This window comes from Brachionichthys hirsutus, chromosome 8 (assembly GCF_040956055.1).
Source record: "Brachionichthys hirsutus isolate HB-005 chromosome 8, CSIRO-AGI_Bhir_v1, whole genome shotgun sequence".
NCBI lineage: Eukaryota > Metazoa > Chordata > Actinopteri > Lophiiformes > Brachionichthyidae > Brachionichthys > Brachionichthys hirsutus.
This window is the reverse complement of record NC_090904.1, coordinates 13,483,033-13,500,384: the sequence shown is the minus strand read 5'-3', so window position 1 is coordinate 13,500,384 and position 17,352 is coordinate 13,483,033. Positions and strand designations below refer to the sequence as shown.

The 17,352-nt window shown below is 43.9% G+C and overlaps 1 protein-coding gene across 1 annotated transcript; it reads right to left on the bottom strand.

Moving 5' to 3' along the window:
* LOC137898832 (protein kinase C delta type-like) lies at positions 1-7,677 on the bottom strand. The gene is made up of 17 exons (XM_068742883.1): positions 7,569-7,677; positions 7,210-7,479; positions 5,564-5,567; positions 5,259-5,420; positions 4,111-4,142; positions 3,933-4,018; positions 3,533-3,662; positions 3,341-3,441; positions 3,115-3,199; positions 2,856-2,983; positions 2,574-2,747; positions 2,403-2,494; positions 2,244-2,306; positions 1,969-2,107; positions 1,504-1,692; positions 1,231-1,359; positions 1-1,087 (listed from the first exon to the last, which is right to left on the bottom strand). The coding sequence occupies exons 1-17, from the start codon at positions 7,675-7,677 to the stop codon at positions 929-931; spliced, it is 2,052 nt and encodes a 683-aa protein (XP_068598984.1). The 3' UTR covers positions 1-928.
* Positions 7,678-17,352: the final 9,675 nt, after the last annotated feature.

Sequence of the window (17,352 nt, the reverse complement as noted above, 5' to 3'; positions counted from 1 at the left end):
AGTGTTTTACTCATTTATTTATAATTTATGATTTACAAGGTATTTATTCATGATCAGATGCATAATATGCAGAGTAAAAAAATACACCCACTACTCAATGAAAGGTCAACGTACATCCACATACACCCTTCACTGCTTACTTTAAAAATCCTGTATTCAAGTAATGCGACATATATAACGCCATTCATTTTCGATGTGATGCCCACCCAACCGACACACAAAAAAAATGCATAATTTAACCCAAAGAGATGTACCATTACTGTAAATGTCCACTAGATCAGATAAGAGCTTAGAAAAATATGACATGTGGAATGATTGTCTTATTTTTTTTGTATCATGTTTCTGTTTGACGTACTAGACTAGAGGTTGGATGTCCATCTGCTACCAGGTACGGGCATCAGGAACCAGAGAAGTGAGGATTTATTTAACAGCAGACAGTTACCAGTGCCACACCAACGGCATAAAAACAGTAAAATAGATTTTTTTAAAAACTAACTTCAATTACGTCACAACTTTATGGATGGGGTGACACAAAATGCATGCAGGTGGAGTGTAGTTGGACACATACATTGGGCAAAGCACACAGGGACGGGGTGATTATGGTATGTAGACTATAATGCTGCGATTATGGTGTATGTATGTGCAGCTAAATTTGGGCTTCAGAAATGTCCAGATGATTTTTTCAGATCCAATGCTTTAGATATTTTTTTTAGTGGGATCCCAAGCAAAAATAACAGCGCAGCTACAAAAAAAAAAGAATGCACCACTGAGCCCCCCCACACCATAAACCTTTCCTTCTCCCTTCATGTCATGACATTTTATACTATTTTGTACATCTATGCAGTTTAAGACCTGAAACAGCATTTTTTTTTGCTTTACATGCCATCCGACATACTGATTCGTGTTCGGAGGAAACATTTTGTTCTCTTCATTTGCTTATTACGTTTTCCAGTTTGGGGTTGATGAAGGAAAAGCCAGCAAATGCTGCCTGGTCCATGGACTCGATGAGGTTCTTGTCGGTATGGGAGAGCTTTGGCTTCTCGCTCAGGAACTCTCTGTCAAAGTTGCTGCAGTCACTCGGGGATTTCTGTGGGTGGCAAGTCAGGAGTTCAGTCTCACTAATGCAACAAGCTATTATTAAAATAATGTGTATCATTAAGCCAGTACACAGTTATATTTCAGGTACCATTTAGCTGGTTCAGAAACAAAAAAAGAAACATGGCCTCATACCACTTTTGGCTTAAAGGGAGGCGTCACTTCTCTCCTCTCCAGTGCGGTCCAGCTGATGGTTTTGAAGAACGGGTGTGCACGGATGTCTCCCACCACGCCCAGCCTGCGGCTGGGATCTCGCTCAAACAGCTACATTAAGGAAACGTGAGGAAGGCAGGCGTTTGATTACAGAAGCAACACAAAGTGATGTAGTATTTTACAATGTTGAGATAAGGACGTTCGTGTGCTTTATGAGAACGCTGCGTCTACTCTAATAAGTATCTTGATCATTACCAGCTCTATCAAGCTCTTGGCCTCCTTGGTGATCCACCGAGGGTAGTGAGGCGTGTCCGACCTGATGGACTCAAACAACTCATCCTCATCATCGCCTTGGAAAGGTGACTGCCCAATCAACATCTCATACACGAGCACCCCAAACGACCACCAGTCTACTGAGAAGGTGTACTTCTGTCCGAGCAGGATCTGAGGATTCAGAAAATACACCGGAAGCTAGTGAGGGGAACCAGGACATGTATTGTCGAGGTAGAAGTACTCAGGTAAGTCAAGAACTCTTGTGACATGTGCAGACAGTGCCACACCTCTTAAAAACCACTAGGTGGCGTATAGACTGAAAGAATGTTAAAAAGCATGACATGGCAGGAAGCAGAATCACATAAAAAAACCAACAACAAAGTTGCAGAAAATACTTTTTTATGGAAAATGAATAGGATGAAGCGTGAGGCCGGTTGAGAAGCTAACCTCTGGTGCAATATAATCGGGTGTCCCACAAAACGTGGTGGCTCTGGCCTCTCCAAACACTTTCTCTTTGCACATGCCAAAGTCGGCTATCTTTATGTGTCCGTCCTTGTCCAGCATCACGTTGTCAAGCTTCAGGTCTCTAATGTAAGCCACAGGAAGAGACATACAACAATCACAGTCAGTTCTGTAGTAGTATATTCTGTTTGAAGTGAAGCGTAAAATGAGAAGCAGCGCCTGTGTACTCTGTGGAAGTACACCAGTACAAAGTGGGTTACCTGTATATGATTCCTTTTGAGTGGAGGAACTGCAACCCTACAATTATCTCAGAGCCGTAGAACCTGAAGGATGAAGTGTGCAAAATAACCATTACACAGTTCTACCCACAGCAAAGATTACACGACGGACCGTCTGAACCGTCTTCCAGGTGAACTTACGTGGCTCTGTTGATATCGAAGCGGCCTTTGTCTTGGATGTGGAACATCAAGTCTCCTCCGTTGAGGTACTCCATCACAAAGAAGAGATGCTCCTGTGCAAGCAAACAAATCACCATCAGCGAACATGTCGCTAAGCTAACTTTCACGAGGTCAGTATATGTGCGTGCTTACTTTTGACTGGAACGTGGAATAGAGGTGAGTGAGGAAGGGGTTCTCCCAGGCGAGGGCCAGGACTCTCTTTTCCACCATGGTACACTCCACATCATCGTCCATTAAGACAACGTCTTTCTTCAGGACCTTCACAGCATAGAACTGTCCCTTGCCCTTCAGCTCCGCCAGCAGCACCTGAAGCATCAGAGACAGGGATGTGCTTCAGCGTGATTGCTCCATGTACGGCGAGCACACGCAATTACAATCAAACACGCCCAATCTGAGGGAACTTGAAGGTATTACCTTGCCGAAGCTGCCTTTCCCCAGTACTTTGTGGAATATCAAGTGCTTGAGAGTGAGGTTAACATGGGAAACTGAGGCTTCAGCGGGGGCCGGACTCACTCCTTCATGTGCCTTGATGTTGCCATTTGCTATAAATACACATTTGCGATGATGCATTAATTAGAAACGCAAACGTGAAACTAACACAACCAAAGATACAGTTTTGAAAATCCAATATAATCTTTCTACTGTGGTGTTAACTGCAATACACACGTCTTACCACTAGGGTCTGTTGTCGCATTATGGATGTCTTGGTAGATCCCAATATCTGCTGCGTTGGAGTCATCAGATTTTTTCATCGATTTCTAGAGATTTATGTAAAAAAAATAAAATCTTAAACTATGTTGACATTCTTTATCAATGTTTTTTTTTCCTACAACAATTGACATGAAATGCATCTAAAGTCCAGAACAACAATAATAAACAAAGTGTATTACTGTGCAAACCTGGGAAACCTGAGATAGAGCCTCTGCTAGTAGTTTCTGGTTGATTCCACACAGATTGGCCACTTTCTTCTGACAGTAGCTGTGGACGTTCATGCCACAGTCTGGTAGAGAAAGACAAAACAACGGAAGGAAAAATGTCAACGTGCAAAAGGCAGACGTATATTCTCAGACAAAGTGGAGGGAAGAACTCACCTTCACATTTCAGGCCCTGCTTGAAGAGACCCCACAGCATGCTGCCACAGTGGTCACAGAACGTGGGGCTCTTGTAGTTGTAGTATTTGAAGCGATGTGGCATATCGATCTTAAAGCGCTCTTTCTGGAACTACAAACAGAAATCAATTGTAGGCACTTTCGTTTGGTACATAAAAGTGTAAATTCACATCCAACACTCGACCATTCGATTCTCGTGATTTACATGGCAAAAACACCCAATGCAAAGCATGCATTGCTGCAAACTTTGGTCATTAAAGATCAATGGATTATTTCATTCAAAGAAAAGGTCATTCATGAAACCTGACTGGGAAAATCAATAAAGTCTAAACCTGTAAAGCAAAACGTTATTGTCAGTTGTGAGGGCTTCGCATTAACTCACCACGGTGTCACGACTGTTGGCTGCTGTTCCGGTGCACCTGCCGATGATCATTTCAAAGCATTTCTTGTGGATTGCCGCATTGCATTCTGGGGGAAATAAATTATAAAGGAAATACTGTGTTGATACAAGGACTCAAAATATTAAAATGGGATAAAAATGCAGTAAATTAAATACTCACGTCTGCACTTGTAGCCTTGCTTGTTCAGCCCCCTGCAAGGGCAAAGGGGATGTGATTAATGAATGAATTAATTTAAGGGGTGGCAGTGGCTCATTGGAGAAGGGCCAGTTTTACACTCAGATCACTGCCGAGGCGCCCTTGAGCAAGGCACCGACCCCAATTGCTCCAGGGGCGCCGATCATGGCGGCGCCTTCACCCTATGCCCTCTCTGCATGCTCTGGGGCCCCTATGCATATAAGCATGCGTGTGTGGTTGTTTCAAGGGGCCCTTGTTCTAGCGTGTAAACGGAATTTCGTTGTGTGTTTGCAGTGTAAAAAGTGTCAAACATATAATGACAACAAAAGCTAATTTTAATCTTAAATTAAAGTCTTTTAATGGACGACATTTTCCTGTGACATAATTTTCATTACTCAGGTTGTGGTTATGGTAACTGATCTACCATAGATACAGATAATCAGCATGATTAAAGGTGAATCCCAGCATGAATTCTATATTATAAGATTAAAATCCTTTCTTCTTAAACTAAAACAGTTTGTACGGCAGCGACTGATCTTCTCTCCTACAGTCACACACACACACACACGCACACACACACACACACACTGTGAGGATAGATATGAGTGTAGTTCGGGATGAAAGGAGGACCTCGGTCCACAAGTTCATGCTGCTGACACAGTTGGAATTCGGCATAACAGCGCTGTGGGATTTCCCTTAACAGTGACTCATTCTCACAACAGTGTGGCTGTTGTTGTTGTTACACCCCCCCCCCCCCCCCCATGGATACGCCCGTTTCAGCGACTGGAACCGGTACTAATTGGTTGGTGTTTTGAGAAATTCCCTTGGGGGAGGAGCTTTTCTTGTTAGATAGCTGACATTTCTGTCATCGGGTATGCAGTCTCGGAGTTTTGAAAACGGTGCTCGCCAGTATCTTAAAATAAATAAAACGCGGCTGACAGTAAGAATAAGGCAGATTTAAACAAGCAGTTTAGTCGTATTCACATAGAGCACCACCGGAAACTCCTTACCACAGTCTCCCACTTCGATCTAAACATACCAAAGGTGAAATTCATAGTGAAAGACGTGTGATATGCTAAAGTGTGCACACATAATAGTGGCGTCACACAACGAAGGCAGGATCAGCATCTCACCACAGGAACTCTCTGCAGACGGAGCAGAAGGTGGGCTGGTGGAAGAAGATGGCCGTGAACTCGTGATTCTTGGTGAAGTGAACCTTGGGCTGCTTGAACGCTCCTCTCCTCCTGTTGAGGGTCATAACTCCATCCTCAGGAATAACCTTAACTGATGGTTTACTTGCCACTGTGGATAAAAATGAGAATCAATTTATGACCCAAGCTGCTACTAAATTCTAAACATGTTGTTTGTTCAACAGGGAATTATCATCCAAATACATTTTTTATTGATCTGAACCTCCAAACAAAAATTATAATAGGACGAGTCTAAAATGAGGTGAGATCTTTTTAGTTGTTCATTTAACTTTCAAATCTTTATTGCAGTGCATCTGATTAGATGTACTGATGTTCCTGAAATGATGGCATGCTTACCCTTTACAGTCCTTAGCTGTAAAGGGTAAGCACTCTATTGTTTGTTTTTTTTACCTTGTCTGCATTCGTGCTCCACAGTGACGTACATAACGTCAGTCACTGTTAGAATTCTATGCAATTTTTATTCTTTCACTCTATTGTTAAAAGGTATAAGAAGGAGGCTACAGTCGCTGCTAAACACGGATAAAGCCATCTTGGAAAAGCTGTTCTCACAGACGCAAGTCAACAGGGTGGGTTTAAAAGTCACCCAAAGAAGACAAGAGGCATGGGAGAGGTATAGAGGTATAGAAAAAGGCTGAAACGCTGAAAGAGATACAAGGAGGGTAGGGGTGGATGGAAGAGAGGGAGTTATGGGGGGGGGGGGGGGGGGAGAGACAAGCGATAGATAGAAAGGGAAATGTGGGAGAAGTGATGAGGTGAAGGGGATTAGCTAATTTCCTCTCTGCCAGTCGAGTGATAGATGCTGATGTTTGGACGACGCCTCAGTGAGCTGATCCAAAACGGGGGGGGGGGGGGGGGGGGGAGCGAGAGATGAGGCAGACGAGGTTAATAAGGCAGACGGTGTCGAGGGCTGTTCACACACGCTTAAAAATACATACAGCAAACCTGCGGAGTGTGTCGGAGGGAGCTGATGAAGTGCGGGGCTCTTTCATTACAGCAGACAAACTCCCCTTTCATTACCCTCCCCCCACTGGGAGCAGCAAAACCCCAACTGCTGTGTTCCTGCCATGCAGAACCCCCCCCCCTGCCCCCAAACCAAACAGGTTTGGAAATCTCACCCGATCCCAGCGACAGCAGCGCTGCGGGCCGGTACCGGTCGCAGTTCTGCCTCTAACAGCTAAGGTAGATCGGACCCGATCATCCGACCCGATGGTTCCCTGTCGTGTTACAGACCCTAAACATGGATAGCTCTTCATTCACACACGACACGAAGAACAACAATAGAATTTTCATGTTAAGCAGTTAAACTGTGGGTGTGTGCAGGAAGTACACGGAAATGAGCGCCCCGCCTGGCATTAGAGGGGATTCTATATCTTTTGCACGAAGAGTTTTTCTGTAGGCCTGTAAGCGAGTAGTGGGAAAGGGAGGGAGCAAGAAAAAGCCAGGGGTTCCCCCACAGCAGCATGCAGGGCCCGTGGACAGCGTTCAACGATGTCACCGCTGCGTGAAAGCTTTTTAAACAGCACCGCTAACGAGTTTTGGATTTTCTTCACTCCCTCCTGTTAGCATTGACCGTACCTTTTAACCTTTAAGTTAACATTTCCCTCTCGGGTGTGTGCATGCTAAACGTTCAAAAGAAATCGTGTCGGACAAAGAGCGTGTTTGTTCGAGCAAAACCAGGCGGTGCTGATCACATACGAACCCGTTTGTCACCTGAAACCGACTCGAATGAATGAATATTGCTTCCTGTTTCAGAAGCTAAACTGAGCATGTGACGCATCATTCACCAGTGTGTACGAGTCCAGTGTGGAGCAGTGCATTCTGGTTGCTAGTTGTCTCTATTCATATATACTTCTTTGGTTTCCTGCAGTTTTACCTGCGTCGCTGTCCTCTAGGAAGAACTGCACAGCCATCTGGACCTTCCCCGAGGGATGAAGGTCCACCCAGAACTCGGTGCGACTGTTGGTCTTGGACTTGCAGCGTTCTGCCAGCACAGACACGCCCACGGTGGCCTGAGCCAGAGACTCCTCGACGCTCTGCATGAGGAGCACCTCCAGGACTCGGCCCTCGTATATATGAGCGTCGAAAGTGGACTTCCAGGCTGGGTACATGGTGGGTTTCTTCTGGACCAAGGTCTTCCCTCGCTCTGTGAAAGACAGGAACGCCACAGCAAATGAATCAAAGTGTGTGTGTGTGTGTGTGTGTGTGTGTGTGTGTGTGCACATCCATACATACCTGTACTGACGGACTCCTTCATCTTGATGGCACAGATGGGAGTGTCAGACAGAGATGACAGTTCACCCATGTCATAAGTATTGAAGGCAATACGCAGGAAGGGTGCCATGGTAACGGCTCACCGAAGCCTCCTGCAGCAAAGACAGACTCAAAGTGAAAAACATTTCTTAAGTCTCTTTCTCTCACTCCCTCACACGGATCTGGGGTTTTGATTGCATAAGTTCCTCCCTTAAAATGAGAAGGAAGAGGGCCAGTGGCTAAACGGAGACTTCAGACGTGAACGGCAGAGGAAGCAGAAGCTTCTAGCCGAAGGCCACTTCACAAAGCCGTCAGCGCAAGGAGCAGTCGTGCCAAATTCCCGTCTCGTACTGCTTTGCATGTGAGGCGAGTCGGACTCCACACGGCATCTGAAGTCAGATGTGCCGTTTAACAGCACTTATGAAAAGGTATTCATCTGGTTTGTTCTGTTACCGGCGAACAATAAACACTACGCACGTCCCTCCAAAGCACAAAGCAAACAGAAAACGCCTCTTGCAGAAGTGTTCGCTCGCTTGCCTCACTGAAGCCGAGTTGCTCCACTGCTTGCATCCTTTTCATGCAGTTCCTTCTCTCGTGGGGTGAAACTGTGCTTTATTTTGAGCGCACCCACATAACCCTGTTACAGATTATAAAGGATAGCATTTTTCAAATGTTGGTCAGTTAACACTCACTATAAAAAATGTTTAACTCCTGACCAACCTTTCACGTTATCGAGGCTGTTGAGTCACGCATACACAAAGCCACAAAGCTGAAAGACCTACAAAGCATATTAGCCCACATCCTAATTCCAAAAGCTGCAATAAACGCAACAGAATTCCTCCATTCGGCACTTTTTTTAATGAGCTTTTAAGTTCCTTTATTTAATCTCTTGTAGCTTTACTCTCTGGCTCCGTTGACATAATCTTGACTTTATAGTCGTTTCACATTTCAGTCCTAAGATTTGAGGCAAAAACCATGTCGAAGTGCTTTTTAGCTCCTCTATTAAATTACATTTCTTTACAGTGTAACACACGAGAGCATTAATTTCCTGACCAGTCGCTTTCTTGTTTCTGATTAAATAATGAATCAATCATCGTGGAGATAAGCGTTGTTTGCGTTCATGTTCATTTTCACATGATGAACTTCCCGGTTACTGAACTGAAACATCTGCATGCTTGCTGCTCAGCGCTACATATGTAGGCCCACGTATAAAAAGCTGCTGCATTTAGATAATATCTGCAAAGATATAATCAAGCTATTCTCTTCCTGCATCAGAAACTATTAGAGCGAAGCGGAAACCCCGTCTCTCAAATGTGTTCCTCTGCTGCATTAAACAGGCCGTCTCAGGTATGAAATGCAAAGTGCAGATAATCTGTGATAAATTGGCCCATTAAGGGCCCTGCAGAGGAAGGTGTGATACGGAGGATGTTGGATTGAGAGCTCAGACAACTTGGATGGGGAAGTGAATGGCTAACTCTGGCATCCCAGTAGCCATTATCAAGATGGCCTTTAAGAAAATCCCCTGACTTCCAATTGTGGGAAATAATCGAAGTTATTCAGCAGCCACATGTAGGTGACAAACGTTAAGAGCCCAATTCAATTTAAAACGCAGAAATGACATGAGAAATAAAGGAGGATGCTTTTTGTCAAACATTTGTTTGAAGCCAACTTCAGACACCGACTATGAGGTGAAAGCTGTTTGAGAACGCAATGCCTACACTCTCTCTCTTCAAAAGTGACTCCCAATAAAATGTTCAACCAAAAGCTGCACACACATTAAAGACTAATACTTGCTATTTGGGCTATACGGATTTAGATCCTGCCACTGTGACATCCCTATAACATTCACATTCCCTTTTGGCCCCACCTCCCTGGAGAGTGTGGAAAAAATGACCAAATGTAATCGGGGTAAGGGGTGAGCAGGACAAAATGGCGAAAGAGGGGCCGAATAGAAAAGACTAGAAAGCAGGCTGGCAGACATGAGAAATGAGACTCAGTAACAGCAGCCGATTTGTTTGGACCAGATCCCGCCATAATAAGGTGACATTCCTTGTGTTACTTTCTAGTAAATATTTAGCTATTCAGGGACTAAAAGCACTACCTGCCTGCAGGACATGTTTTAACTTAGGGTAACGCAACACAAAGTAATCTTAAACTAGAAAGGTGCTTTGATAATGCAGGAAAAACTTCCACGTGGGTCATGCACAGCAGACACAAAAGGGACTGAATGGTCAAGCATCGCCATTCTATTTCAATAGACCTGTTATGTAGAATAGAATCGACACGTATTGTCATTTGTACAGACGCATATAGTTACAGGAACGCAAGTATTTATTATGCATTGCTTTAAAATACACCCTTTAAATAAGAAAAATAGATACTGAAATATATCACCCGAGAAAACAACAAATCTATATATAATCTGAATCTATTAAATGTCAGTTTTAATTTTTTTTATACACCAATAAGCATAAACAAGCCAAGAACAGAGGTTTGAAAGAGAAGAAACTAAGACAACATCAAAATGATGCCTTCCACTTTGTAACATGCTTAAAACACAGCTGGACAATGGAGACACACAAACATGGCGTGACCGTCTTCAATAGTTTGCTACAGGGCTGACAATGAGCCTCGAACGAGTCAGAGGGTTGGTATGTGCTGGATGTTGTGGAGAAGAGGCGATCAGACTGGTTCAGCAGGTCGGGGAGCGTCTGCGCGTCACGCTTTCATTTGCGGGTCTGGACAAGAGAAGTGTAATTAGAGAGACAAACAGCAGGTTTCCAGCAACACCTGCAGCACAGAGTGACCTAGATTCGTCAGGTCGCGTTAGCCGTCCATGATAACGGCCGCTACTGGAAGAGAACCCACGCAGACACGGGGAGAACACGCAAACTCCCCACAGAAAGGTCCCAATGTGGCCACCTTGCTGCGAGGAAACGGCGCCAACCACTGCGCCACCGTGCTGCCCAATATGATTATTAATTAATATTTTCAATCCCAGCCAGACAAATGATTCTTCTTTATAGAGACAGTCGAAATGGAAAATTAAATGTATTCATTCTACACCGTGAAATAATGATCACGTAAACTACACCGAACTTAGCGTGGATTATTACAACAACGTTGAACTTCTTCGTTCCTCATTCCTTCAAACTGCATCTACTCACTTGACTTTTGGATAATCCAGCAGCGCAACAACCTCGAGCTGGTCATTAAATGGGAGAAAGCATTCAAACTGCTGTCACCAATCATGTTTCCTGAATCAATGTTCGATGAGATTCTCCGTAAAGTTGGATTCTGTGTTTCAAAGGGGCTGCAATTCCTAAACTGTCCATGGAATGTGAATGAGAACACCCTCAAATTATAGCCGATATCGTTTTATAGTCTCAACATTGTTAAATGTGAACCTCCGTGGGCACGAGAGCAAGGCAAACAACCAGACTGTGGCGCCCAACGCAACCGCAAAACACTTTTACACAGTTCACGACGGCAAGCCGAGAGGAAGGCGGCAAAGTGCGTTCGTCTTCATAAAAATTACGACAGATCATTTCCACTGCTCGTTCCTCCCGAGATGTGTGCTAATACATGCTAATATACATGTTCAGGTTGTGGAGGGAACCATCGTGGGCGCTAAGCTAAGTCGGGAAATGTTTGACACACTCCCGCAGCATAGTTAATCATTAATCACTAATTGTTCTTGGATCCAGCATTATTAAATGTTTAGTCACACTTTGGATTCATTTTCCTCCACCTGAGCGATCTGAGATGTTATTTTCAAAGACAAAACTCATTAAAAAAAAACTGGCCCAATATTAATCTACTCAGTTTATTTGAAATTATTTATTTACAATCTTTCATTTGGATCTTCAAATATAGTTTTGATATATCCCAGTCCTCCATCTACGTACAGGTGAATTAAAACATTTTTAAGTCCCCCCCCTCCAACGACCAACATGTCACTGCTTTTGTGCAAGACTGGCCATTTGCTGTGATCTGTGGGTCAACTGGAAAAACCCCTTTTATGACATAAAAACGACAACTTGAAGGAAGTAAAAAAATAGCTTTAACTTCAGGAAGTAGTTAAGAAATGTTGACAACAAAGTCTAAACGGCCCACAATTCATAATGGGGGAGTTGTGAATGTTTTCTTTCTCCATTCACATTCTTAAACAAACAAATGAATGCAGGCTAAACAACATAATTCTCAAACCGCTCTTAATCCACGAGGTCGGTGAGGCGATGTGTTACTACGGCATTAACGCCGCATGAGAGCGCACACACGGCAATAACCTCCAACAAAGCAGCCTTTATTGAAAAGCAGCGGAGACTGGCTCAAAATAATGGTGTGCAAACACACCAAAAACCCACACAGACACTTTACGCATGTATGCGACTACGTACAACGTGTGTATTTAATTACAGACGCCTGAGCAACTTAGTATTTTGCCCTTGCGCTCTGCTAAATTGTCTCTTCCACTCACGCACATACACAACCGAAGATCGGGTCAAAGTGACGACGAGGAGAAATGCGTGACCTGAAACCCATTAGTACTCGCATGTAATATCAGTGCCTGCCGCGATGTGTTTGTGTGCACACCTCACTACCGAGGGATCAGCGCACGGGCGACTCCTCCCTCGGCGAGCAGATGTCCCAACGCCGTCCCTCCAAGCGGCACATGAACCCACAAGCCAATATTGACACGCCAGAAAACTACAGGTGCTACACCTGCATGATAAAGACAGGATACAGAGGCCCGGCCGCGAGCAAAGAGCATTTTACGTGTTTGCGTGTTTGCGTGTTTGCGTGTGACGCAAGCCTGTCGTAAGCGGCGAGAGGAATATTTCAAAACAGGTTGTTTTTGTCTCGCGCACCTGGGGAGGCGACGAGTCGGGTCAGACGCCGGAACGCAGCGTCACAGCTCCATATTTAGACTTATTTTGTTACCAGAGATGAACTGTGCTCCTTGTGTTTTAATAAAGGAGGGGGGGGGGCAGTATGGGGAGGTGTGTGATGGAAAATGCAGTTGTCAAACCTGCCTGCAAAGAAAGCAAGGAGGGAACGACGTCTGATACAGTTTAGCGTAATTATAATACCAAGAGCCAGAAAGCGGTCACACAGACACACTCGACATTTATCTTTATGACGACTGTGAAACCAAAAGGATGAACCCGGGGACGTCGGCGTGAGGTCACTGGGTCACCGCCACAAGTTCCGTGACAGTACGGTGAATCATTCTGATTCGACACAAAACTATAAATCAATATTTACGCATCATCAGGATATCTGAGGAATTCAGTTCATGTTTTTCTGCTCTTTATTAACACAATGAACCGCAAACCCTCATTTCTCAGTGAGACACTCGACCCCAGACAGACAGACAGACAGACAGACAGACAGACAGACAGACAGGGGTCTGCTCGCAGTGGGATTCGACCCAAGGCTTGCAGCTCTTTCATTCCGCGTCGTTTTTCCAGTACTCGAGTGGAAGTTTCTCTGCAATAAATGGCCTTTTTAGTGTAAGCACTAAAAGTAATGGCATAACTTACGTAACTAGAACACGGCGAGACAAAGAGACATTCCGCGACAGCAGCCCCCCTTGGTCCTACAGCTCGGTTCCGGTTGTCGTGCCGGTAATAACCGGAGGTTACAGTCGAGCCACGGACACAAATCAGAGCCGGAGACGACGCCACGGTGCCGCTATGCAGGCGCCCTTCGGCACCGCAGAGAAACAAGTGTTTTGTTTTTTTATCTAACAAACTCAGACTTACCTCTTCCGCAGGGCTGGAAACTAAATTACCGGCTGCGAGGTCGTATCGAGTTCGGTTACTGAACCGTGGCTTTCCCGTGGCTTCGACCTCAAACTCTCCGGCGGCGTTTCAGGAAGCGTTAATTCGGCTCGACTCGACTCGACTCGGCTCGACTCGGGCTCCCTCGGAACTGTCGTCGGACTCCACGACGGCTCGCGCGCTGCAAAGGAGTAAATGTATAATGTATGACGTCACCCAGGTGAAGCCCCCAAAAGACACACGGAGGCACATCACAGAGAAATGTGACGACATGGTTATGGTATGAAAACAACAACAGCGTGTTACTCACAGGTAATATTATTACATTAAACACGCGCGTGCACGAGCAAGCATTACTCTCACGGGCTATGAATCACCATACAGCACGGAAACACCACCATTCTCACGAATACTCACCTTTATATTCATGTAAATACACGATATATATATATAGAATACTGTAGTTTATATAATGTGAAATTGTATACTTTTATGATAAATCGTGTATAGTAGAGTGCAATAGAGTATGTGAAAGAGTAAAGAGGATAAGACACATCTTTGTGAGTACAGTATGGCATATTACATTAAAGTATCATATTGTAGCATAAATGCGAAGTGTATGGTGAGTAGAGAATATACTAAAGAATCTGAGCGGGAATACAAATGTTTGTGAGTGTATCAGTACAAGTGAGAGAGTATTGATAGTATAGTAGACTAGGAGTGAGTACTTGGGCATGAGAGAGAGAGAGAGAGAGAGAGAGAGTACAGTGATTTATGTGAATCATTGTGGCGTTAGAGAATATACTCTACCATGTAATAGTATAGTTTAATCTCAATTAGATTATTATTGAGTGCTTGTGGGAAAGTATAAACTATGGTCTATATGGCATCTCATACACAGGTTTTACTTTCATAGAAATAGACAGTAGTGAATATTTACAATACTCACATAGGCAGTCTTTACTTTTTCTATTCATGTCACTCCATAATTCTCCTCTACTTTCAGAATGTAAATGTTGTTTCCTTTAGCTACTCAGAACTGTATAAATACAGATAGTTTAAACAAAAATGAATATACACAAGTTGTCTACAGAGGAAATCATTAGTCAAGTAATCAATTTATAGAATATTTGTTGGTATTTTGATGGCTACTTGTCATCATTCAAGTTGTTTTTCATGCAAAAATATGTCATAGTTCCACCTTCACAGATTTTAGGGTATGCTACCCTTAATTAACACTATAAAAAATGTTAACGTGAAGCTCTTCGAGTTGCAGAAGGAATGTTAATGTCCCCCAGAATATTTTCCATTTAGTAAACCAATTTTATTTTAAATTAAGTAAAAAAAAAAAAGAGCAAGTTTGGCAAGAGAACCCCATCAGACAAAGGAAATAATTAAAATGTATCTGATAGGACAGGTGTAGCACGAAGGAGGCCCTGAGCTAATCCGAACAGCCGTGGATATCCATGGACGGCTTTGCGCACTCTGCGCCTCCACATTCCAGCTACTCCTTTTCCACACCAAGCACAGAGATCCACACAGTGGCGAGTCATCAGCCCCCGCCCACCAAAACTCGGTCTCTATTTATAGTTCCAACGTGGAAAATACAATGATGCATGGAACAGGTGATCTCGGGGTGGCTTGATGGCGGAGATGACTGAGTGAGACGTAAGACTGATAATTACAGTCAGAAACATTTCAAACATGGGGCAACTCCTCCTAGATTTTATCACAAAGTATCAGTGCATAAAAAAAAAAAAAAACGTGTTTATATATCAATACACACACACACACACACACACAAGTCCTGGGAAATGTGACTTTGTCCTTTACTTTCACTTCCTGGAAAACTGCCGGCATGTATTATCACATGACACAACAGAAATTACAAAAGGAAAATTCCACCGACTGGAACTACCGACCTTTGAGCAATTAATCCGAACTTCCCCTTCCATTAAACAAACAACCTACTTCTGGTTTGTCACCCGTCAGCCAGTCAGTTTGACTCTATTTAGTTACCCATCCTGTGTGTTTGTCCCACCCAGGCTTTCTGGTTCACCCCAAACTACGTCATCCTCAATCATTATTGAGGATTATTCTTTTTTTCATCAGAAGTATTTTAGACATTTTAGTTGTTCATCAGTTATTAGGTTAAACTTACAGCCGATTACTCTATATTGTCCGGAGTGTGTGCTTAAGTTGTCTGTCTCTGTGTGGCCCCCGTGATGTGCTGGCGACGCATTCGGGGTGTGCCCCGCCTCTCGCCCAGAGCAAGCTGGGATAGGCTCCCCGTGGAAAAGCGGAAGGAAATAGATGGATGGATTAATCTTCCATCTTCTCGAAGACGAGACGACCTCGACTGTTTCGTCTTCAGCCTTTCTCAGCTGACTACGGGCCAAAGGCAAAGTACACCCCGGACGAGGCGCCAGCTCACGGCTGGGCTATTATTAATTATTCATGTAAATGCTGTGCTTCCTTTTTGATTAAAGCCAAACGATCATGTCAGCCTGGACATTCCAGCTTGTTAGTTCAACATGAAAGGGATAAATCTGCTTGTTAATCAGTGTGTGTGTGTGTGTGTGTGTCACACGCACACACACACACACACACACACTGCATGAAACTGCTGGCTCCATGCTTCCTGAGAGTTAGATTCATATTAGGGCAGGGGATGGAGGTGGTTCCTATTGTTATAGCCATTCCTGCCATCCCAGCAGTGGTGGGAAAACATCGGCGCGGGTAATGAGAGCAACAGACATGGAGGGAGGGATGAACGAACGACAGTCCCTAAATAAGGAGAAAAATGTTCCTTTCATCAGGAGACATGCCAGTAAATCTGCTCCCCTCTTTCTGCCCCCATTTCCTTCTCTGTTCACTTCTTTGCCTCTTTCTTTCTTCTTTCCTTGCCATGTTTCTCGGCTACGAACTGCATGAGGTAAACCAGACCAGATTTGTCTTTAGACAGATTTACTCCTTGCATGGAAATGAAATGTTTCACTCCAGTGTTGGCTGTCTTTAAAATCAGCATCGACCTCACGATTATCAGACGCTATCAAAGTGACCTTCCACACACGCGGCTGCACTAATCCCAGCGAGAGCGTCTACAAGTGTTTTATTCTGTCTGCTTTACAGATCACTCACATGGTTTGGTGCGTATTCAAAGCGATGCATACCAACAGCATTGCACTGGAAAACACACCATGAAGGTGACTCAGCTAGTTATATGTCTTTCTTGACACTGTGCTGAGGTATTAGTACATTTACAGGATATACATTTTTTGGGGGGTACTTGAAGGAAAGGAAAACGTTTAATCCCAATGCTTGTCTCACTTCTCTCTTTTTCTGTTACTTCATGTATTGGGTCACTAAAACTCTTGGGATCGTGTATCTAGATCAAGCCCAATCCTCCTATTTTTTGTTCTGCCTACTTTCAGACTGGCATACAGCCACTTTATCTTTAATTGGAAATGATCTTCTGGGGTTGGTCCTCCTTTAATTTCTGTATAGATGGACTTTTAAACATACGAATGAATAAACCAAATGGCAGCTTTGAATGGTCAGATGGTAGTAAACCGATGGCAGGTCCTTTCTCTCTTTTTCCACAGTCATTAAAACTGCAGATGTTGAAAAAGAAATAATCCGAACTTTTCCGGGCTGCTTCTTTGTCTTTAAATATTTACGGCAGCTACTGCTTTCTTTGTTTTGGTCTAATCCCGATTTGGTTGTTTTGCCTTCGGTTAAACTAATTATCTTGTCTGAGAAGACGTGTTGCTGCAGCCGGGGAGCGTAAAGCGTGGAGTAGATTGTGGTCTCTACTCTCAGAGGGTGGCTGTGCGGGTTTTAATTGGTCCAAAAAAGAACTGCAAAAAAGGCGGCCGTTAACAGTAATGATGTGTAATCCCCCGAGTGATACAAATATGTCACAATAACTTGAGTATTGGATCAATCAGTGTGGTGAAAAGTCAATGAGGCTGATTCCT